This window comes from Acanthaster planci, linkage group LG09, assembly GCF_054643075.1.
Source record: "Acanthaster planci isolate LZ-2023a linkage group LG09, COTS_SCS, whole genome shotgun sequence".
Taxonomy (NCBI): Eukaryota; Metazoa; Echinodermata; class Asteroidea; order Valvatida; family Acanthasteridae; genus Acanthaster; species Acanthaster planci.
In genome coordinates, this window is record NC_141785.1 from 8041160 (window position 1) to 8063256 (window position 22097).

General features: G+C 42.6%; 2 protein-coding genes across 3 annotated transcripts in view; one reads left to right on the top strand and one right to left on the bottom strand.

The window, feature by feature from the left end:
- The window catches only part of LOC147798079 (uncharacterized), a 14314-nt gene extending 4492 nt beyond the window's left edge, over positions 1-9822 (top strand). The window contains exons 6-16 of the mRNA XM_087141033.1: positions 581-680; positions 1078-1155; positions 1315-1454; positions 1916-1984; positions 2468-2549; positions 3411-3513; positions 3744-3876; positions 5390-5473; positions 6009-6082; positions 6709-6812; positions 7878-9822. Coding sequence (XP_086997159.1) covers positions 581-680; positions 1078-1155; positions 1315-1454; positions 1916-1984; positions 2468-2549; positions 3411-3513; positions 3744-3876; positions 5390-5473; positions 6009-6082; positions 6709-6812; positions 7878-7933 — 1023 coding nt within the window. The 3' untranslated portion in view covers positions 7934-9822. The remainder of the gene's footprint in view (positions 1-580; positions 681-1077; positions 1156-1314; positions 1455-1915; positions 1985-2467; positions 2550-3410; positions 3514-3743; positions 3877-5389; positions 5474-6008; positions 6083-6708; positions 6813-7877) is intronic.
- Positions 8338-20583, bottom strand: prodh2 (proline dehydrogenase 2). 2 transcript variants are annotated; one of them, XM_022248028.2, is made up of 10 exons: positions 20093-20229; positions 19360-19532; positions 18082-18275; positions 17259-17391; positions 15833-16009; positions 14120-14266; positions 13630-13759; positions 12156-12303; positions 11386-11474; positions 8338-10959 (listed from the first exon to the last, which is right to left on the bottom strand). In XM_022248028.2, the coding sequence occupies exons 3-10, from the start codon at positions 18270-18272 to the stop codon at positions 10793-10795; spliced, it is 1182 nt and encodes a 393-aa protein (XP_022103720.2). In that variant the 5' UTR covers positions 18273-18275; positions 19360-19532; positions 20093-20229; the 3' UTR covers positions 8338-10792. The 2 variants fall into 2 exon arrangements, with proteins under 2 accessions (XP_022103720.2, XP_022103719.2); XM_022248027.2 differs by lacking the exon at positions 19360-19532 and having other exon boundaries at positions 20093-20583.
- Between the last annotated feature and the right edge of the window lie 1514 nt (positions 20584-22097).

A 22097-nucleotide genomic window follows, 5' to 3' on the forward strand; every position in this document is an offset into this window, starting at 1 on the left:
TAAGTTTACTTTTCCACACCACATATTCTCCCACACAAGTCTCTTTTTCATATCTCAACTGACAATTTTTAACTGTTTAAAAAACTCCAACGTCTTCCTGATACTTTGACCAACAATGGTGACCAATCATAACAAAGATAGTCTGGGCAGAAATCAAACCCTTAACCTTTGGCTTACAATTTATCCTACTTTAGCCATGTCACCACGGTTCCTACCGGACCTAAACATCCCAAAAACATTGTCAGTATTTTTGTCTGGCAACCAGATGATGCACTTGCCATATTGGTCTGGTTTCTAGAAGGCAAGACATTGTCCAAGGGCTGATATTTCAAGGAGTTGCCCCCAGGTTTTTATTCATACCTTTCGTTTGGTCGAGTGTAGACGACTTTCATTGTGATTCAAAGTGTGTCCCTCTCTTTATAATCACGCTTGATAAATTCACTCATTTACTCTTCCGTCGCATTTCTGACTGTGCAATGAGTCCTCGCTGTTATAGCCCATGCAGAAACAGACAGGAAAAAACCCTGCTGTTGAAACTCTCAGACTGGGGTCCGGCATTGCATTTCTGACAACTTTGCAGGATTTTCAGGGGAGCATGGAGGCATTTGCAAAGCAGATCGCTGGGATGCTGCAAGAAAAAGACGAGGCGTTGGCAGAGCACTTTCACCAAGTGTTCAGTGGTTAGTCTCACCTTTCTCCTTTTCTGAGACTTAAAAAAATTCCATTCTAACGTCTTGATGAAGAATGAAACCTATGGGAGCGCCAATTTTGGAGGAAAAACCAAAATGAATTTGTTCCAAAGACGTCCGACCGCGAATGTTTTTTGTCAATATTTATTGCAGAAATCTTAATTTCTTTTCATAACAATTAAGTTAATTGTGGTCTCTTGTCCATGCATTTTACAGCATAGATACCCTTTTCCAACTTTTTTAAAACCTTTTTCTTGGCTTTAGAGGAGTTTTCATCTTTATCTCAAGCCACACGCTAGACTTCAAACGTTTCTTGTTGAAACCAATAGAACGCACACGTGATCTATCTGTGCACACTGTTTCACTTCCGAATGTGTTTTGGCCACAGGTCACTTTGCAGGGCCGTCTGCACTCACACAAGGCATCAAGACTTTGGTCAGGCCAATGGTCAGGTGTCTCTTTGTGGGTAAGTTTCCAAGAACCACTGTTCATTTTCCTTTTAAACATGTCCACGGACAACCAAGCAAAAGTAATAACTAATTCCTGTGCGGTTTCTTTCTTTTGTATTCAGTTCATAAATGAATAAAAAAAAATGCACCCTTGGACTATAATTTTTGTTTTCAAGGTTACTTAAGTCTGGATGCCGTCATGTATGTATGGGACCAGTACATTATCGGCTTGGATGTACCAGACTATGACATCGTTCCTTGCATGACAGTCAGTGTCTTAATGTTGCAAAGGAAATACTTGCTGCAGTGCGAGAGTGTAAGTCTTTTGGTTACTTTCTGGAAATTTTCAGCTTGGAAGCTGAGTTATTTTAGAGTCGCTTTGAACATTAACTTTTCACACCCAAATACCTCAAAATGGATGTTCAGTGAAAAATCTGAGCAAGTGTTAAACGAAAAGTTATTCTGAGAAAAGACTGTTGCAGAATAGTCTGATTTAAATTTTTGGATGGGATTTCAAGCTATTCATGGTGACAGACAACTAAGGTGGAAAGCTTGCCGTAGCACCATGCAAGAATACGATCTCTTTGTGAGTCTGTATGGTTCTGAAAAGAACCGTGAGGAACTCAACGTTTCAGACAGTATACTCTGTCCGTCCAGTCTCCTGACGACAGACAGAGCATACTGTCCGAAACCGAAAGAGACCGTATCCTTGCATGGTGCTACCGCAAGCTTTCCACCTCAGTTAAATTTTTAGATTTCTTATGTTTCATCCCACAGTTGCCCGAGATGGAGTTCATACTTAAGAGGAATGCCGTCAAACTGACTAAAGATGAACTTATGTATGAGGTAAGAATCGAGCATGGAGTCGGCAAATCCGAGCCAAATCTGCTCGGCGCAAGAAATTGACTGGCTGTGGTTAGCTTGCCTGTCAGATGATTGTCCGCATAATGACTGGTCAGTCATTGGGCTTGTTTGGTCAGTGAGTTGGTCAGTCGGTCGTTGTGTCAGGAACTGAGTTCATCAGCCTGGCATTCAGTCATTTGGTGTGTTTTTGTCTGGAAAGACTATACTAGATGAATTAGTTTGTTTTATATCTTCCCTTTAAACATGATTATGGTATCCGCCCCAAGCTGAAGTGCACCCCTAATCAGCGAAAAGAACGACAGGTGATTACAAGCGGGTCTTTGCAGGCGTTCTGCATGTACACAAAGACCATACGTGCCGGGGTAAATTAGTTACGCGTACTCAGCGTGCTCCACTCCACATGAAGAAGTCAGTTTTTGTCTTCAGGTTTTCAGTCATTTTCCATTGTTCTGGTGCATTTTTCAGATTGGCCATCATTTCTACCAGGTTCTACATCATCAGCTGAACAGTGGGCAAGACGGCACACCAGTACTGGACCCAACACAAGGTAAGGTTATTTAGTAAATAAAAGATGCCGCATGCAGAGGAAGGTTGTAAGTACCCAAAAGTGAGGCAATTGCATTATATTAACCTGGTAAGACCTGTATTCTAGTCCCAAATCTGTCAGCTTGACTGTACCAGAGCATACTGAAGTAATTTCAGGCAGTGTGGATTAATCTAAAGGAGATGCTGTTACCATGGTAACACCACAACCACGCGCACATCTCAGACTTGATGCATGGGAGCATTTTGGCCAGTAGCATGATCACAAACTATTTGGGGAGGCGTATCTCCTGCGAGTTTATGTAGTACCACTCAGTGGCGTAGCTAGGATTTTATTAGTGGAGGGGGCACAAAGGGGAACCAGCATCTTATGGGGGGCACCAGCTTTCAGTGGTGTGCTTTTTTTTGGGGGGGGCAAGTTTTTGTTAGCCTTGTTCAATATGTATTCCTCTGTTTTTTTAGTGGGAAGGGGGCACCTGGGGGGCACTGGGAATTTGTGGGAGGGCATGTACCCCCCAGGGGCCCCCCGGCTACGCCACTGGACTACTACTGCGGAGCCAGCTTTCAATTCTGGGTGTTGGAATAGTCCATAGAAAGTGACAGGCAGGGTGGTTTCAGGCAGTGGTGACAACAGCGGCGGAAGGATTTTCAAAGCAGGGGGACCGTTGTGGGACCATGGCATCAGCCAGGAATAAACTGATTAGGCCCTGCCCCATTGTGGTCGAACTAAAAGTGTGTTTGAAGGGGGCATTCCCACATTGAAAAAGTGCCAGCCTTCCCCCGTCCCTCCCCCATTTTTGCCACCAGTGAGCACAGAAACTGCCGGGTTAACGATGCAGCTCAACCCTATCATCGTTGCTTGCAGTGGCTATGCCTTGGGAGTATTGGTACTATGAGATGCTGCCACAGCGAACCAAAGCGGAAGACAGAAGACGAGAGAGGAATATCAGGAAAGACCAGAGACAGAGGTTAGTTGAATACCTTCCCCCTCACGTCCTTCTCCCCACCCCATTACTGCCTCCCTGGTCATACCCCCCAAAAGAACTACCAAAAACATATTGTTCCCAGAAAACTCCTTTTTTACTGCTTGTTCAGCTTGCTCGCCCAAAGAACGTTCATTAGAAAACATGCAAACTGAATTTTTGTAAAATTTTTTTGGAAAAATCCCATTTGGGTTTCATTTTTTTTCATCAACCAGAGAGAAGGATGCAGCAAGAGATGAGGAGATGAGGGAGAAGTTGCGGAAGGAGGAAGAAGAGATGGAAGAGATCCAAAATTCAGAGAGGATGGCCAGATTTGACCAGCAGAGGCTGCGAGATCTCCTTGAGCAGGTAGGAGTCATCGAGTTCATCAATCAAAACTACTCGGGCTGTGTTGGCTCAGATGCCTCAAGAATCCAGCAAGAAGGGTCTGTTGTCTCATTATCTTTCTCCCCCTTCCCCAAATTTTTGTGGCTTCCTAAAAGGGCTGACACTGAAATATTAATTAATTTGTAAATTTGTTAGTGAGTGCTGATTCAGGAATTTTAGAAAGGGAGATAGGTGGGACTGTCCACTCTTATGCCCCCACGAAGTTTGTCAGTTTTAGGATGCTGAAATGAGGCTTGTTTGATGAAAATCTGGGATTTTGGTCCATATTTCATATTACTTATACCTTATACCAGTGTTGTAGTGGAGACCATCACATGACCAGACACGTGACCAGACACATGACCATGCACAAGACCAGTCTCAGGTAACAGGGTGAACAATGACAAAGGAATGCTTTTGTTGCAGTTCATTTGAATAGCTTGTGACTTGAATTCAGACTGGGGGTTTTGTGTTGGTCTTGTACTGGTCTTGTGACGTTCTCAAGTGGTCTCCACTGCAACACTGCCTCATACATATTCATGATTTACAGCCAAGTTTGCCAAGTGCACACACAAGCTTTGCACATGCAAGTTTTTATGCATAGAGTAAATATGCATGCGTAAATGAACTAGTAACCTTGTGTTAGTTTGTCTGTGCATGTGCTTTATGAAGCGTACACGTGAAAAGATGGCGGCACACATATCTATCGATCAGCATATTTGTCAGTGTTTGTCCGTATGTGTATCATTGCCAAAAACATGTTCATGTCTTGTATTGTCCTATGTTATAATATGTATGTCTGTCAATAGGTTAGGGTACAAAAGCAAATCTATGCTTCACCCTTTACCTAAATGTTGTTCTTTAACGTGTTAATGTGTGTTAATAAATATTTCCCAGGTCAGTGATTCCCGACTGGATGCATTTTTATATCACATGGGTTAACTGAATGTGCAAGAGGTATCGTCAAGCAAAGATATTGTGGTTTATTTTGGCTGAATAGTCTGTATTAGATCCCTTAGGTATTGGAAGTCGACAACCTAGTTTCTGAAGTGGACAAGTTTATCTACTTCCAATACTCAGAGACCTAAAATGACTGTCCAACTTCAAACCATGTAACATTTATACAGGTGTTTATTGTATGCATGCTTTCAACCACTTTTTAGGTTTTGTATTATGAAACGAAATAACAGAAAACAAAATTGGTGACAGAAAGGGTGAAAAATTCTTAGGCTTTTTCTTCCTAAAACAAGAGAGTAACAGAGAGAAATAATGATATTGAGGTAAGGCATTGTCTGCTAACACATAAAAGTAAAGGATTTGGGGATACACTTTATAAAAAGTTCTTACAGGAGCAAAATGGTTCTGGATAGAACCGGGGATATAGAGCTGCCCTTTTGTTCAGTGTGCTCACAAGAACTTGAAGTAAATAAGAATTTTGTTCTCTTTGTTTTGTCTTTCAACTTTGTCTGACTTCTATTTTTTCTTGACCTGTTAGGAAAAACGAAAAAGAGCAAAGGCTGAGAGGGAAGCTCAGGCAGAAATCTCTCAGCTGAAACTAGAAATTGCTAGACTGAAGCAAGTAGGTATTCTGTACGTGTCTTGTCTCAACCCAGACTTACTCCTCAAGGAAGTTGAAACTACCTTTCACAAATTTTTTATCCTGCGATTCATTGAGGTTGTCAAATTAAGCCTCCTTGAAGCTGTCCCCTAGGAATTTCTAAAAATCAAACTCTTTTACTCCTAAAGATGTCAGAGTTCCAAATTCAGTGAATTGTGCTCGCTCAGCAAGTTTACTTATGAACCCAAGGAGCAAAGGAATTAAAACTTGATAGATGTGCTAAACTTGGCCATCTTTGTATCTGTGCATGATTTGAGAGAAAAATGAAATCTGTCTTTGGAGTCTTGGACAGCCAAGATCTTGGGTTCAAAGGGAGAAACGGCCTATTTCTAGCTCTCTGTCTTGGTTGTGATAAGGTTAAGATCAGTACTTTTAGGGTTCGAATATTCATGAACAGTAGCAGTTAGGGCTATGGGCATAATGAGTGCATTGTTCCATATATATTTATATTTTACTCAACTGAACACTGATTCAGTAGTACGACTTATTGTTTTAGGTCAAGCCAGCACTGTTGATGCCCACACTGACCCCCCAGGAATGTGCCAGACCCCCAGAAATGCCTGCTTCAGGGTAAGAAGACGAACTCACTTCAGGATCCATTTTTATGATGCCTTGTGTGGAGGGATGGCCATGACATGCTTCTCTGCACTTTTGAGACCTGATCTCGCTCTGTGTGCTGGGACAGAAGCTATGCATGTGAAATATCTAAAAAACCATAATTAGTTACTCAGCATCGAGACGGTTCTACCTACTATGTGGTTTTATCCGTCAAGTTTAGACACACAATTATCCGTCGAGTTTAGACACAGAACGCAGTGTCTGTGGGCACGGAGATGCTTAAATTGACTTGGCAAGACGACTCGAGTTCAGTGGTTTCAAAGCCAGTGTCAGAGCAAACATTGTGGTGATATTGATATTGTGGTGAAACGTCATGCTGCCTGGGGCTTGAGGACAAGTGAAAATATGGATGAGTTTTGAGGCTTTTCATGGTGAAGGTGGCAAGTTAGGTTAAGAGGTTTGCGGTAGCACCATGCAAGGATATCTCCTTTGCGTTTGTGTGGACCTTCTGAAAAGAGCTGGAGGGCACCCAACGTTTCAGACAGTATCCTCTCTCCATCGTCAGGAGACAAAATACTGAGCGTTTCTCACAATGATGCCCCCACAAAACTTTGACTTAATTTTTCTTTCCGGTCTAGGCCAGAAAGTAAAATTCTGCCTACGCGACAGTTGGAAGATCCCCATGCAGCCAGTTCCATCATGGCTGACATACTGAAGGACTTTGTGGACGGTGCAAGGAGACGTAAGTGTGTTCATTTGAACCAAGACAAGACCAAGTGTTTGACACATCACGTAGGGTCCCTTTCTTTTTTAAGTATCTGTGAAGCTACTTAGCAAGGAAATTTACTAAGGAAGGAAGAGGCTTAACTTTGCTACTCAGCGGGATATTAGTGAAAAAGCCATGGGATATGCACATTGCTCTGGTTTGGTTCACAGCTGAGCTGTGGATGTACATAAAGCCTTCTCACAACAGCAGAAAAAAATGTGCACTATTTTATACACTTACTTGTTCCATGGTTGTGGGGACTGTGTTTGTGATGCATGAGACGCTGTGAGGACCAAATAGTTCAGACACCTGGGGCCAATTTCATAGAGCTGCTTAAGCACAAAATTTGCTCTAGCGCAAGAAAACCTTACTTGATTAAATCAGGTAACCAGCCAAAACTCCATGTGATGTATATTGTTTGGGGATTGTGTTTAGCTGGTTTTTGGTTAGCATGACAATCAGATAAAATTTGAGCTGGTAACCTTTATTTAGCAAAGTTCTTTTCCCGCTTAAGCAAATTTTGTGCTTATAAGCAGCTCTATGAAACTGGCCCCTGATCGCTAATAACTTGGTACAAATTTTCTTGAATCCAACTCAAAATCTTACCCACAGTGGAGTACCCGCTTGGGCACCTATTTTGTGTAGAGAGTGCACATGCCCATTTTTTTCCCATAGAATGCGCACAAACAGTCCGGCATATACAAGTGAAAGGCAGTCCACGAGGAACCAAGAGTGCAACACTGTGCATGGGAAAAGATTTGCGGGAATTGGGCACTCTCTAGACTGTGCTATCAAAGAAACTGTTGACTTTTTTCACATGCATCATAACGAGTCTTTGCATGCACAGGTGAGGGCGCTTTGTTGCCCAGCAACAATATCTCCTTTGGGCAGACGCACTGCTTTGCACACTTGTGGCACAGAACGAACGCGCACAGACCGAGTCTGTGGGTAGGCGGCGTGCACCCTGAGGGGTTAATAGTAATGCATAAAGCCTGTTGATTGTAAGCACCGGCAATGACAGACTTGTTTGTCTCCATTCAGTGCAAGGCCATGGTTCGGCAGCAAAGGCAACTGCGCCGGGTACCAGTTCACAGTAGACCGCAAGCTTACTATGGCAGCCCCTAACGACATGTGCCAGGTAATTGTAAACTCCTAGTGACCATCATTCACAACGGGCAAGTTGGGGTGGGACCTATTGTACGACCATTTGTCAAGTGCTTCTGACAAAGTTTAATGTGGATACAAAATGCAGTCCCGCATGTTCTTCTGTTGGCTGCATTCGGTGCCATCTTGTGTTATGGTTTTGGGGCCCAAAGCTTCGTCAATACTCCATCACATAAAATGAAAACTGACAGCCAGTAATGAGACAGTGGTGTCCCAGGGACTAAACCCTGGTGGTTGACTAGATGGTCTATTAAGCATCCATTGTTTGGGCAACGTGGAACTGAAGTGCCCAATTCCTTCGGCAAACATGTTACACAAGCAGACGGACAACAAGGGCTCTGGTTCAAGGAGACCCTTATTTGGTCAGTTTATTATTTATGTCAAAATATAAATCATAGCAAGTTTCACTTTGAAATATACGTGTCTGTACTATTGTAAAATATTCCTGACAAATCAAAGTGTTGTACATTCATGAGACTATACATAATCTGTATTTTCACATTATAAAACATATATGTTTTTAATTTTACCCGGTCAAAATTGTAATGTGATGTTAAAATATTTTGGGTGGAAATATTTACAGTGTAAATGAAAAATGTTCCAACAGAAAACATAAACAATGCTTAGCTTACCAATGCCTAAAAAAAATTTCCCTCCACCTCCGACAATTTTTGTCGGCTGATTAGTCTGATTTCTAAAAGGTACCCGTATCATTGCGAGGTAACACGTGACCTAAATCGAGTTAACATGAAGCAGGCTACTCTTCACTTTATTCAGTGCAAATGATTTACAGTGTGCCATGAATCGGTTGCCAATGGAAGGCCATTTCACACAGGGCATTATGGGAAATGGTCCACAGGAACTTGAATTGTTCCTAGTGTTCATTTGTCAGAGGAGAGTGTATTTTGGTAACAGTTTTAAGTAATCCTTTTTTCTTTCTGTTGCACAGTATGTCCAAATCCATCAGAAATTTCTCGAAGTAGGCAAATCGCGGCAAGGGGGCCATGATTTCATTGACCATAAACGTGGAAAATGGCCTCTCTGTGGCAAACTCTTGGACGTGAACCGTACTGTGAATCACCCGTATTATTATATTTAGTTCTGAAAAATTTTCGTCCATGGCATGTCGTCCAGCAACTGACCTGTGATGGCATTGCCATTATCACAATGCTTACCGTCACTGGTAGGGGTCACAGCAACTGACCAGTGATGGCATTGCCATGGCCTCTCTGTGGCAAACTCTTGGACGTGAACCGTACTGTGAATCACCCGTATTATTATATTTAGTTCTGAAAAATTTTCGTCCATGGCATGTCGTCCAGCAACTGACCTGTGATGGCATTACCATTATCACAATGCTTACCGTCACTGGTAGGGGTCACAGCAACTGACCAGTGATGGCATTGCCATGGTCACCGGAATCGCCTACATTTGGCTTCATTCGATCTCCGTCCCATGTTTTACCTGGACTCTGAAACTGTAAGATCATTAATGTGCACTGTACGTAAGTACACCCTTTTCCACACTTTACTCAAAATTAATATTCGGCAAATCCCGTTGTCACACTTATGTATTATATACAGTTCTACATCAGGATAAAAATATTAATTAACTTTTTGTAAGATCTCTTAAAAGTAAATTTGGAAAGGAATTTTTTCTGGCACTGGTAGTCATGTTAGCTCTTTTGTAACAATTTATCAATCAAGTGCAATCATTTTGTAACTTGGCGTCTTTTTGTAACTCGGCGTCTTTAAGTACCTGAACTTTTAGAGTCCTGCAGACCTGGTGGTTGAGATTAAAAACTTATTTCTTAAGCATCACATGCATAGGTTTAACTTAGTGTGTGTGTGTACAGTTGTGTACAACTTTTCAAAGCAAACGAAAACAATCAAACTTGACCCCACTCTAGTGAAAATCTTGACTCTTTCAAATACTGCCCAGAGGAAGCTTCAATTTCAATACCTGGAATACCTGTTCCAGTTGTTATTTGCTGTGAAACCATCTATCAGTTTTTTTAAAGGTTTTTTTGGGTGTTAAGTAGTTTATTTAGGACTTTTCGTTACTCTTAACGCTCGGAAGTACTGCTAGCCCTGTTGGAAAAATTGCATAAAATAGGGCAAATCTGAGCTGTCTTAACAACTTTGTCCGTGGGAATCACAGATTTCGTTCACACCTGTGTGATGTCACTATTCTCACCACACATGCCAGTTAAAAAAGAAAAAAGTAAGTACACATATTTTTGTCATCTTTTCAATATTACACATTCAAAAATTTATTTGAAAATTAAAGAGGTACTTTCTTTGAGAATGTGAGAGAGCAGCACTGGAAAGAAACTTGCTGAACACGGAGTTGAAATGACGTTCAACAAGGTCACCTGTGTTTTTGCACTTTGTCTGTCGATGATGTAATCATTTCTGGTTCTGCACTTTTGCGGGCCACCTAAAAAATATTCCTGGTAATTGCTTTGAACTCAACACATGCTTCTGGTTAAGGTTGCTGAAATGCTCTGGGAGTTCATCGGCCAATCGAAAGTGGCTACAGAGACTGGCCAGTGGCCAATCGAAAGTGGCTACAGAGACTGGCCAGTGGCCAATCGAAAGTGGCTACAGAGACTGGCCAGTGGTTTCCTTGTTGAGGGTTTGCATGGCTGCCATCTTGTAGGCCAGTGCTGTTGTTCCACGGGGTATGCACAAAGGAGATTTCCCTATGGAACAAAAAACTGCCCTGCAAAATGGCAACCACGTAAAGCCTCTATTGGCACTTAAAGTGCCGTTACAGGGGAGGAGCCAGTGCTAGTGCAACTTCATCCTCATCTTGACCTCCTCCATCATCAGCGATCGCTCGCGGCGTGTGCTCTGCAGTATGCAGTGGTTCTCCTGAGCTCGGCGGGCCAGGTATGGCAAGACATCGTCCACGGGGCCGTAAGGCGCCGACTTGTAGGTGATGTAGCCTGCTTTGCCTGGGTGGGGCAAAGACATTTTTGAAATCGTTTACCAGAAAGTTTCAGACCAGCTAGACCCTGGTTTTACAGTTCTGCCAACCGTGAGTGGGAAATCTCCTGATACCTGGATGAAACTTCTGTGATAAACGTTCTCGTGTTCCACTTCATATTTTAATGGTTCTAATTTCTGCGGGCCTCAAAAGAGGGTGATGTAGTCGGGGGGGGGGGCAATAATTCCCTGTCAAATGGACAAACATGCTGACCAGTGATTGGATTAAATGACGCAATGACTATGAATGTAACTAAAATAAAACCTTTCACAACTCCTGGCCTCTCCTACTCCTAACATGAATGCAAAATTTTGGATTTTTTTGACAACTTCTCATGAATAGTTCATAACTTTGGCATAATGTTGTTGGGAGGAAATTTTTTTTAGTTCTTTACCGAGTGCCACTGTGATTCGGTCAGACAAGCCATAGACTTGACCAAAGATGACATCGCCAGAGGTAGGCGACAGCCGAAGCTCCTCCATCCTAAAAAAACAAAAAGAAGAGCAGTTGTCATTTCAATCAAACGTCACAATCACAAGTCAAATCGTAAGTCTGGCCTCAAATAAAGTCAATGTCCAATTGTTGTGGTCGCGACCCGATGCTTACCAGTGTTGGAGGTCTCAAGTCTAGCAACAAGGCCGATTCTTGAAAGCCTTGGCCTCGCTATATAATGACTCCAGTCTTTGCCCCCTCTGGACTCGAAGAATTCCTTTTCAAACCATGGCTCAATTTATACAAACATATGCTACGCACAAGATGTTGCCCAGCAGATTCAAAAGTTGGCTGAGAACCAGTGGCAGCACAGTGCACTAAATATAATTGACTGGCACCCTTGTTAAAAGGAAATATTTTTGAGTTTTAACAGATCTTTGGGCCTATGGAATTAGCCCCCGCAGCTATTAAGTGGCAAATCACTGTACAAATTAACATGTATATGTGCTATAACAGAAGAACAGGCTGGGAACCACTCAAAAACAATATGCTGCTTGGTATTTTGGCCGGTTACCCGTTTTGCTACTGAATGCTTGGTGCTTACAGGTCTTAGAAATTGGCCAAAGGTTCTTGACTGTGAAAACATATTACACGTTACAGAGTATTGCATGCAACACTGAAGTGCGAGTTAAATCCAGTACTATATTGGAGAATGCTTTCCTGTATGCATACTTTGTCACCGCTTTCAGCACCGACTCTTCATTGTGGGTCGCGACGATCATGCCGCAGCGGCCCGGGTTTCGGTTTATGTGGTCCATCATGAGAGCCACCACTCCATCATACATGTCGCTGGTCGCTTCATAGCTGGGATTGATCGGGTCTGCCGGAGGGAAACCCAAATAAGACCAATAATAACAGTAGGAGAATATTTATGCCCGTCGATATTGAGGTTTTTGTTTTTTCTCTTCCCCTCCAGCAGTAATCTGTGATTAATGTCATATAATGGATCTGTGCGTGACCTGTTGAGGGTGCTGTTTGTCAAGTACAGATTCACTCAGTGAGGTGATACCAGGATTTGGAGCATCTTTCTCATCAGCAACTGTATTGACACTGGGAGATTTTATTACCAAGAAGTGCCAAACCACAGCCACGAACGGTTACTGCACGTCGCCTGACTGAACACAGAGTCGTGTGTGCCTATAGTTTGCTCAGCACAGGCTGACTGCCATAAAGTTAATCACTAATGTGGGTTTGAATTGTCTGAGGTTATAAAACCCATTTAATGCTTTAATCGCTTAAATTGGTGCACAAGCACCCGAGTTAGTGCAAATCCTGTTGTAAACTCTTGAAGTAGAGCAGAGTGAATGACTAACGCTGCTCATATTGGTAGATTTGGCAGATAATATCAACCACTTCGTGCCGGGATCCTAGTACTGGAGAACTTAGGTTTATACGCATAGCCGGGGTGCCCGAAATTGGACAAAGGAGCTATGCCACAAAAGACCAAGCTGTTGGGAATTGCCAACATTTTTTCAGTTGTCAATAGCGGAGGTAACTCATCATTGTTTTGAAACAGTGTATACCACTATTTGTGGCATTCGGGGAAAGTGGATTATCACCAGGGACACAAGCGCTCCAGCGACGATCAATACAATACTGTTGCACACTAATCTGGCTGCATTTGAAAAGACTGGGCCAACACCGCACAGTGTGGGCTCCCTTTACAAGGCGGCAGGCCTGGCTGAAATATTCTGGCGTCAATAGGTGTTGCCTATCAGATTAGAGTAGCCACCAGACAGTCATTCAGGTGGGTGTAAACGTCCAGTAAATGAAGTGATGAATTTTTGAAGAATTTTGAAAATGGAAAATCTTGAAAATCCCCCGGGAAGTCATCATGCAAATTCTCATTAAACCCAGCAGCACATGGTTAAGGAGGGTGGACGGGCCACCTGCAGTATTCAAAGATTGAATTGATAATGTTACCTTCCCTGCCACACACATAAACACTGAAATCCTGGTTGGAGGGACTAGATTTGTGAAACTTAAGTTTCAATGGGTAGTGCTTCCAGTGCACACCAGACAAACTCAGCAGGAGGGATAAGGCAAGATGGACAACATGCCCCGTTTAACACATTTCTTTCTGTCCCCAGCTATCTGACTGTTGGTCTCTCTCTCTTTTCAGGTCTATTCTGTTGTAGCCTCCCACCTTCCAGCTGGTGCTGTGCTGCGTATCCCTTCTCCGCCTCCATGTAGGCACCCCTGACGATTTTCACCCCAAAGCAAACGCCTCGCTTTTGGGACCACCTCAAGTCACTTTCCACCTCATCCCTTGTTTTCTACAAAACAAAAAAAAGAAGAGAGGATCTCCGACATCACTATTACACCTGCAGAAACTCGGCAAAGCTAAAGAAGTGAACAACTCATTAACCCCTTCATGGCGGGATTATTTTGACCGCAACTGCTGGGCTGTGGTATGCCCTGAATGGAGGGCTTTGTCCAGCAGCAGACCCCATTGAACCAGCAGCTGCATGGTGAATAGACTGTATGTGTGGTATGCACTAATCCTCACACAACGGTGCAGTAGTAGCAAACCTCCGTAGTGAAGGGGTTAATATCCTTGTCTTTTAAAATAACACAAATCATCAAAATGAAATTATTTGAAAATTCGTCAAGAAAAAAAGGAGTGCCAAGCTTGCCTTCAGGTAACACTGGTAGGTGTTCCATATCACAGGTTCCTCCTTGTTGAATTTCAACATCAGGGCAAGACACACCAGTGTTATCCCTGGGTTGATGTTGGTCTTTTCTGCGTCGACAAGCAACTGGGCATGGTTCTTGACGGCTCGCTGAAACGCAAATGATACAATCACATTTCTACTCTCTGAGAGGTTCCCCATTCATTGTAAACTTCAGTCAGCATTTGAATTTGGAGAGAGTTCCACGATGCAATCTTACTGTCACTTCGTGAACAGTGTTGTATTCGAGTCCATCACAAGTCCCTGCAAGTCCATTACAAATCATTCAGAAGCTATTCAAATGAGCTGTGACAAAAGCATTCTTTTGTCATTGTTCACCCTGTCACTTATGACTGGCTTTGTGAAGGGACTTGTGATTGGACTTGTGAAGGACTTGAATACAACACTGTTAATGAACTATTAACAGGTAAAGTCCGTCATTTGTCATTTTTGCATTACAATGGAACACCGCTATACTGAACTTTTGGCTGTACCGAACATCGTCCTTGGCTCCCAATAATTTGTGCACAGAACCTACCGAACACTATTCAGTTGTCGTTTGTAATTCCCAAACATCAACATGATAAAACAGTTGAGGTTTTTTTATGTTGGAAAGTGACAATTGGCCATTATTTCCCCAAGGATTAGAAGGGAAAGCCACTAGTTGTCAACGGTACTGAATGGACACTGGTTTTGCGACTCCACATGATCGGGTGCGGAGAAAACCGCACGTACACGCACGGTGATACACAAATCAACCGAGATTTGCCACAGTATGCATCAGAGATTGATCCTGAGCGGTAGTTTCATGACTTTCAGGATAAAATCAATATCAATTTTTGACTCAAGTCTAAATAAAAAAACAAAAAATAATTAACAGATACATTTCTAGAAACCTTCAACTTGAATGCAATGGCAAAACATCACGAAAACAGCGAGCCAAGGTCTCACAAGAGGGTGCACTTCGGTTAGACAAGAGAGGGTGCTATTCAACATGGCAACGAAACGTTCGGCACTTAAATTCGCTATACTGAATGACCGCTGTACCGAACATTTGGCGTGGTCCTCGTCTTGTTCGTTATAGCGGCATTCCACTGTACGTTCCTTCGAGGCAACACAATTTTTAACACCCCCAATATTCAATGCCCATTTAGCAAAGGTACCTCAAGAAATTTCCTGAATTGATGGCTACTCAACCCATCAAACTCTACAATGTCTGTGTAGAATTTTGTAAGATTTAGTGACCTTGTAAGAAGGTAAAGCCAGTCATTACACTCTGATCAACTGGGGTGTGATTTCTCAGCATTGGTGACCCACATTTTGTGGGTTTTTCAAAATTAATGCATTCAGGTTTTGCTACTTTTTAGCATTTTGTAATGAAAACCAAGTGCATGTCCTGCATAATCACGGCAATTTGTGAAACAATTCACGCCTTGTTTGTTGTTACAAGCCTGGAAGTATCACAAATATTAATTGTTATCGTCACATCCCTCAATGGATGTCTTTTTTAGTGGATTTCTCTGCAAATTTGTCTTTTGGGCAACTTACTTTGCTGTTTATGCCAAATCTATCACACTTAATTAAGCAAACCTTTGTATGAATTTTATGGATTCCAGTTTCTTGCCACTGAAAACATCACAAAGAAAAAAAATGGTGGAAATAAAATCACTGGCGCACCTGGCCTATATCACTGAGTCTCTGCAACACCAGCCTCAGGTGGTGGTTCTCAGCATCACTGAGATCAGAGATGGGAGTCATGTTGCCGTCTAATCCCTGGGCAAGATTGTTGACACTCAACGAAGAGTTATTGTCATATGACAAACCTTTTTCCTCAAGTAATTCTGTCATTCTAGCCTGCAGGAGTATAAAAAACTCAAATTGAAAGGATGATGATGCTCCGTGATGTTAATTGAACAACAAATCATACGTATATCCTTCAGAATTATAAGAGGGCACCCTTCAGGTTTAAATGTTGTTCAAGTGTTTCACTGAAACTGGTTTTCTGTGCCAATCTGCCTCCAGTAGAAGCAGTGCCGATTTTGTAGTTGAGTTTTTTTGAAGTACAAAGTTCTCTGCCAAATATTTAACCAGTTAGGAGGGATCACAGCTGAAGTACATTTGATGGTATATGCACAGAGGTAAGGTTACAACTTAAGGTCAAATGATGACTTAAGTGTCAGACTATCGGTGTTCAATAAAAATTAAGATTTCAGGACAAAAGTACTCTCGTTTCTCCTTGAAACTTAAATTTTACAAAACTGGGAGTGTCTGAAGTCTTACATTTAGTTAGTAATCTTACCTTTGTATTTTTATCATCAAAAGCCCATGTACTCAAGCTTTATTCCCTCTAAACCACTTCAAAATTTGGCAGAGAACCTTGCTACTCAACAAGTACTCACCTGCAACACTGAGAAGCACCCACCTCATCAGTTGAAAGAGCCACAGTGGTGGGAGTGTTCATTTTATTGGTGGGATGCACACAGTGACGAAAGCATTCATTTCATAGTCATTTATGAACCAGCAAAGTACAGTTCCCAGCCTCCGCTCTAGGAAAATAGTGCCCTCTCTTGGTCCCACTCGGGGAGGATAGTGAATCCGACATGTAGCTCATTCGTACCATTTGTGCTCAAAGTGTGCTCACCAGCTGGCATACCAATAACTCAAGACTTCGCACTCCAAACCTTAATTCTGGCAACTTTCCACACTGAAAAGCTCTCATTAGATGGCATCACTACATTTCAGTTCCCTGGATGATACTGACTTGACTTGCTCTTGGACAGAGACTTGTGACTTGTCATGTGTTTTGATTAAATGACCTTGTGACTCTACTTTACTTGTGCCTAAATAACTTGTGACTTGAATTGGGCCAGCAAAAAAATGACTTGTGATTTGACTAAGACTTTCCAAACATCTGATTTGCTGCCATGTGTTATCTAATGCAGGAACGGTATACCAGGGGAGACGGGAAGACAGGCCCCAGTCTCTCCAACACCATTCTCACTCTGGATGACATTGTGGGAGGTGGGGAACCCAACCTGTCTGATGTTCACAGGTGAGTGCGTGCTTGTACACTGAGCCCACAAGGTGAGGGTTACAAACTTACCAAGACATCGGCCTTGCAAAACGAGGTCACTTTCAGCTGGCTGATGGGCCTGAACTTGTTGGACACCGCCTGGGAGAGGTCCATGCAATTTAAGTAGCCGTTGGCATTCCGGTCATATCTTGGCTCATTGTATCTGATTGAGTCAAGCAACAGCTTATCATATTCAACAAGTCATTCCAACTGTGCTACACATCATTTTGACCTAACTAGTCGTTTACTGGGGACACCATTTACATGTTGCCATCAATTACTGTGCAAACATATATACGGCTGCAATTCTAGTTCTAACAATTCTACTGGGATTAGGCCAAACAAAAAATTAGTTGTATTTCCTATTACACTGAAAAATAAATTAGGGTGGTTGGTGGGTAAAATACTTTTTTTACTCTAAATTTTTGTAGCCCAAAAAATTAGGGTCAGATGGTCTATATTTTTTTTTTTGGGGGGGGGCAGCGTGAATTTGTAACAGGTACTGTACATGTGCGCGTCAATATTACATATCAGCACTGTGATTGAGTAGTAAAGCAGCTGGCTGTTGAGTTACAAACACACACAAGCTGTCCATCTAATGCAAAAAAAAAATTAAAACAATACAATGTACACACAATTAGGCTCGGGGCAAGGCACAATAACTTTTTATATTTTATTGATTTGTTGAATAAAAAGATATAGGTTCCATGTGTTTTTTAAGTTGGGTCGGGTAACAGGAAACACAGCTATTTTGTTGTTTGGGCTTACATCGGTTTTGACATTGAAATATTGCCTCATATTAAACTCTTTCTTCGTCCTTTTTTTTAAGAGCCAAGCCTGACGATAGCCCTACCTGCCAACGCTCTCGCCCACGTCCTCCTCGGCCGTGACAGCCAAGATGGTGGCCACGCCCAGCTCCTCAAAGCGCTCCACCAATCGCCTGGCCTGGGCCTCCCCATTCCCTGCGATGAAGTGGCCATAGAACGTGCACTGGGCAGCCACGCCAAAAAGCTGCTGCCCCAAGATGCGCTGCGACATGCTCATGATCTGTAATGGTGCACAAGTTGATGACAGGATTTTATTAAGGCAGAGTAAGAAAATTAATTTCTTTCTTTGTCCCCTCTGGCTCTCTCTTTTTTTACATTTTTTATTTCCAACAGAGTTTGACTTTTTAAGTTATTTTTGGCAAAACATGTAGCATGTATGCATATTTTGAATCTGATAGATCGGGTGATAGTTGATTGAGATGAAAAGTATCAGTGAAACAGATGCAGAAAAGCAGAAATACATCCACAATCTTGGAAAAAATTGCCTTTTGAAAACCAAAAACGGGGCCACCTCCTTCGTTTGTTCAAAAATCCCAGATGAGGAACTATAGGCCCTTAGTTATTTTTTACATAGCTTATTGCACACCATGCACAGTGTCAGTCTACAATGGGTTAATATCTGATGAGCTGAATTATATTTCTGAGGCCTGTGGCAGGAAGTGGACTGATCGTGGCTTATATTGTATGCAAAGCATTGCATGATGAACTACTTAGGAATGTATACATTGGTAAAACCGCAAATATCAACTTCAAAAAATCCTTACTTCAAAAAAAACTCAAACTAACAAAACAAAACAAAAAAACAACATGGTATGTGAGTGCATGTGTGGTGAGTGGTATGACTTGAGTCCATGACTTAAGTGGCAATTTTGGTAACATGGATACTAACTTGTGCCACAGCGGCAAAACACTCAAAATGAAAATTGGACTCAAACTAAATAGCTTGTGACTCAGACTCTCATCCAGCCCAGGGTTGGGTTGGAGGTTAATACATGTACTTTCCCTCAAATTCCACCGGTGGGTCCTGGGTTCAAATCCCACCCAGGTCAGTACATGGATGATGGATTAGGGTTTCAGTCTGTATCCAACTCTTCGGATTTTCCCCCTTTGTGCAGTTCGTTTCCTTCCATATTTTGAAACTGTACATTTCCTCACCGTCTTCTAGCTACAAGCTTCCCCTTATTCTACCAAGAGACACCACTAGCAATAACTTGAAAGACTTGTATGGGCTATCCCAGCTGAATGCCAAATTAATAACAATAGCCATTCAATCCAGATTTGGACAAAACCAAAGAAACTTGCACCTGTGCTCAATTCAGAGTTCCATAGACGGACATCACTTGATGCCTATGCAAATCCCCACGAGACTGGTTTGAAAAATTTTTAAGTGTTCTCTTCTTGCAAACGCTTCGATATTTTCCTCGCTGAAGTTGGCTTTCTAGGACATGTCATGACTTGCTGATTGGCAGATAAACAACTGCAGAGAAAAAAGGGATGTCCGTAGATGGAAGTCTTTCCCTCAAGTAGGCCTAACTCAAAGTTGCAAATAATTACTTGACTAGGTTATTTGTAAGTAGGCCCCCTATGTCAGCTTTTGTCAAAATAAAAAGATGAAACTTTTACATTTGTTACATTACTTTGTCAATTTATAATGTACAAAAATTTCTAGCAAGTGAATAAATGGCCACATTTGGTACATATTTATATGTACTGTACATATTCAGAGGAAGTGAGGTAGGATGTAGGCCCTAGGAAGAAAGCGGAAAGAGTTTGACATCCTGTCTTTTTTTTATCAGTTATGATCTCCGTTGAAGGTCTATCAATCATTACATTGCTAAAATGTTGAAATGTCAAATATTGCTGAAAAAAATCTTTCAAAGTTTTTTTTAAAAATGCTTTGAAAATTACACTAAACTCTCCACAGACTTTATACACAACCAACAAAGTGGAGTCAGGATGCCGAGTCGTAAACTTCGAAACGTGAGTGATGGGGTGGGGTCGGGAGGGAGAAACTACTGTTTTTTTCACTGAGCTTACCTTTTCACTGTTTTCAACAAACTTCTGATAGCTAGACAACTTCAGCACAAACATACCACGCAATAGTTCAAACACTGTTTTGTACCGGAAACAAGACGAACAGGAGAAGTCCAGCCTAGATCGCACTCCAATGCTCGCGTCAGCATGGTTAGCGGGTAGGGAGTGATCGGCGGCAGAGGCCCTCCCGGTACCATTTTGTCCCGACACGGTGCTGCTGAAGCAGCGTAGACCAAGACCGAGGAGGGGCTGTTCAGTCTGAAATGCGGTCAGCTTAACATTGCTTGCCATCAGAAATCGTTGGCTGGAGGGGCTGATGTGAATAAATGCATATTGGGGGTGGAATTGCGAGGAGAAACGATGGGCCACAGAGCAACAAAATACGTTACCAGTCGCCATACTGCGAAGAGCAAGGTTGAATCATCCACATATGCATGATGCATGCCTGACGATGACATCGACAAGAGACGGCCGCCTCGGTCAACCGCAGGCCAACACATACAATGTACAGTTTGTTATGTTATCCAGACCATTCAGCATGACAAGGCCGCGTCTGAAGGGTGCAGACCACTAATTCAAGTGAGAATTTCTGACCAGCTCATTAGCATTAAAAGTGCCCCCCCACAGTATCTTTTGAAAAAGGAGATTGTTTGGCCCCCAAAATGGTGAGATTGTGTAAATCGTTGCCAGGATCAACTCCCTGGGTCTTTGAGCTTTCATATGAGGGCAGAAGGGCTGAAAACTACGGTTGAAAAATGGTCCTAAGTGCCCGAGAAAGTTGAGAGTTGCCACTTGAAAAATGGCTGCAATCAGACTTCGGAAAAATCACTTTTTGGGGGGTGATTTTGTTTTGTGGGAATAATTAAAAATGTAATTGGTTAACCCACAAAAAAATTGAAAAGAAATTGAAAGATAAGTGACCAGACAAGAATTTCATTTGTGTTTCAGAAATCTCAGGGATCTTGGCGTGCATGCTATTGGGCCCTGAACGGTTTTCAATGGGGCTTGAATTAGTGGACTGGACCCTGAAGTAAATGTTGTTGTCGTTCGGTTTTAATGGCGCTGTCAGCAACAGGGGCTATTTGCGCCAATACCTGTACGTTTATTCATACACCTTATTAACCAGCATCACATTACGGAGTTAGGAAGAAGGTCCAGTTTTAGAGGCTGGAGGAAGCCGGAGTGCCCAGAGAAAACCTGCGAGAGCGAGTATGGACTGGAAACCAAATGCACTTGAAGCCAGGGCCACGGCGGAACTCGAACCCAGGCCTTATTGGTGCAAAGCGAGGAAAGAACTGCGACGCTAACCCCTGAAGTAAAGAGGCAAACTTGAATACGGGCGTTTCACAAAAGCGCGCTTCCAATGGCCAAGACTTTGCAACGCGTTGGCCAATCACAATGCTCGAAATCTGTCGACCCAATGCGCATTTGGAAAGGCTCGACAGATATCGCACGTTGTGATTGGCCAACGCGTTGCAAACTCTTGGAGGCGCACTATCCGGTTCGTAAGTGACTTCGTCACAAAGGCAAACGCGGCACGATTTGCAGGCTCTCATTGGACAGTCGCTGGTGGTGCTCGTTAACCGTTAACCATGGCCGTTTTCCAAGACTCAACTTCTTCTCCGTCTCAAGCTTTGTTTAGGAAACCAATCCCCGATTGAGGGCCTGAAGCGTTTAACTTAAATAGAAGTACTGTAATGTTTGGCTCTTTTGCACCTTCCTGGATGTTTTGTGGCACTATCAGGCCTACTATTGCGCTTACAACCTCAGTCAGGAAGTAAAACAACAATTGAAGCCTGAATCGGAGCCAAAGTCGAGTATTGGAAAACGGCCCATTTAACTCTATGTGCAGTCCATGTGTAGTGAGCGTGGTTTAAACCGAACCTGATAGGCCGAAGTGAATATGTCACGCGCACAATTATGCGTGTAAAAGGCATTAGCGCGAGAACCAGCGCGTGAACCAACATTTGCACTAGATTTCCTGGTTCAAAATGACATCACACTTCGG

Coding starts and splice junctions, on each gene's coding strand:
- prodh2 (XM_022248027.2), bottom strand. CDS start 20,488: ATGGCGACTGGTAACGTATTTTGTTGCTCTGTGGCCCATCGTTTCTCC. Junction 18,276..20,092: donor TTGTTGAAAACAGTGAAAAG/GTAAGCTCAGTG, acceptor GCACCATTACAG/ATCATGAGCATGTCGCAGCG. Junction 11,475..12,155: donor GTGCTGAAAGCGGTGACAAA/GTATGCATACAG, acceptor TTGTTTTTTTAG/GATGGAGGAGCTTCGGCTGT.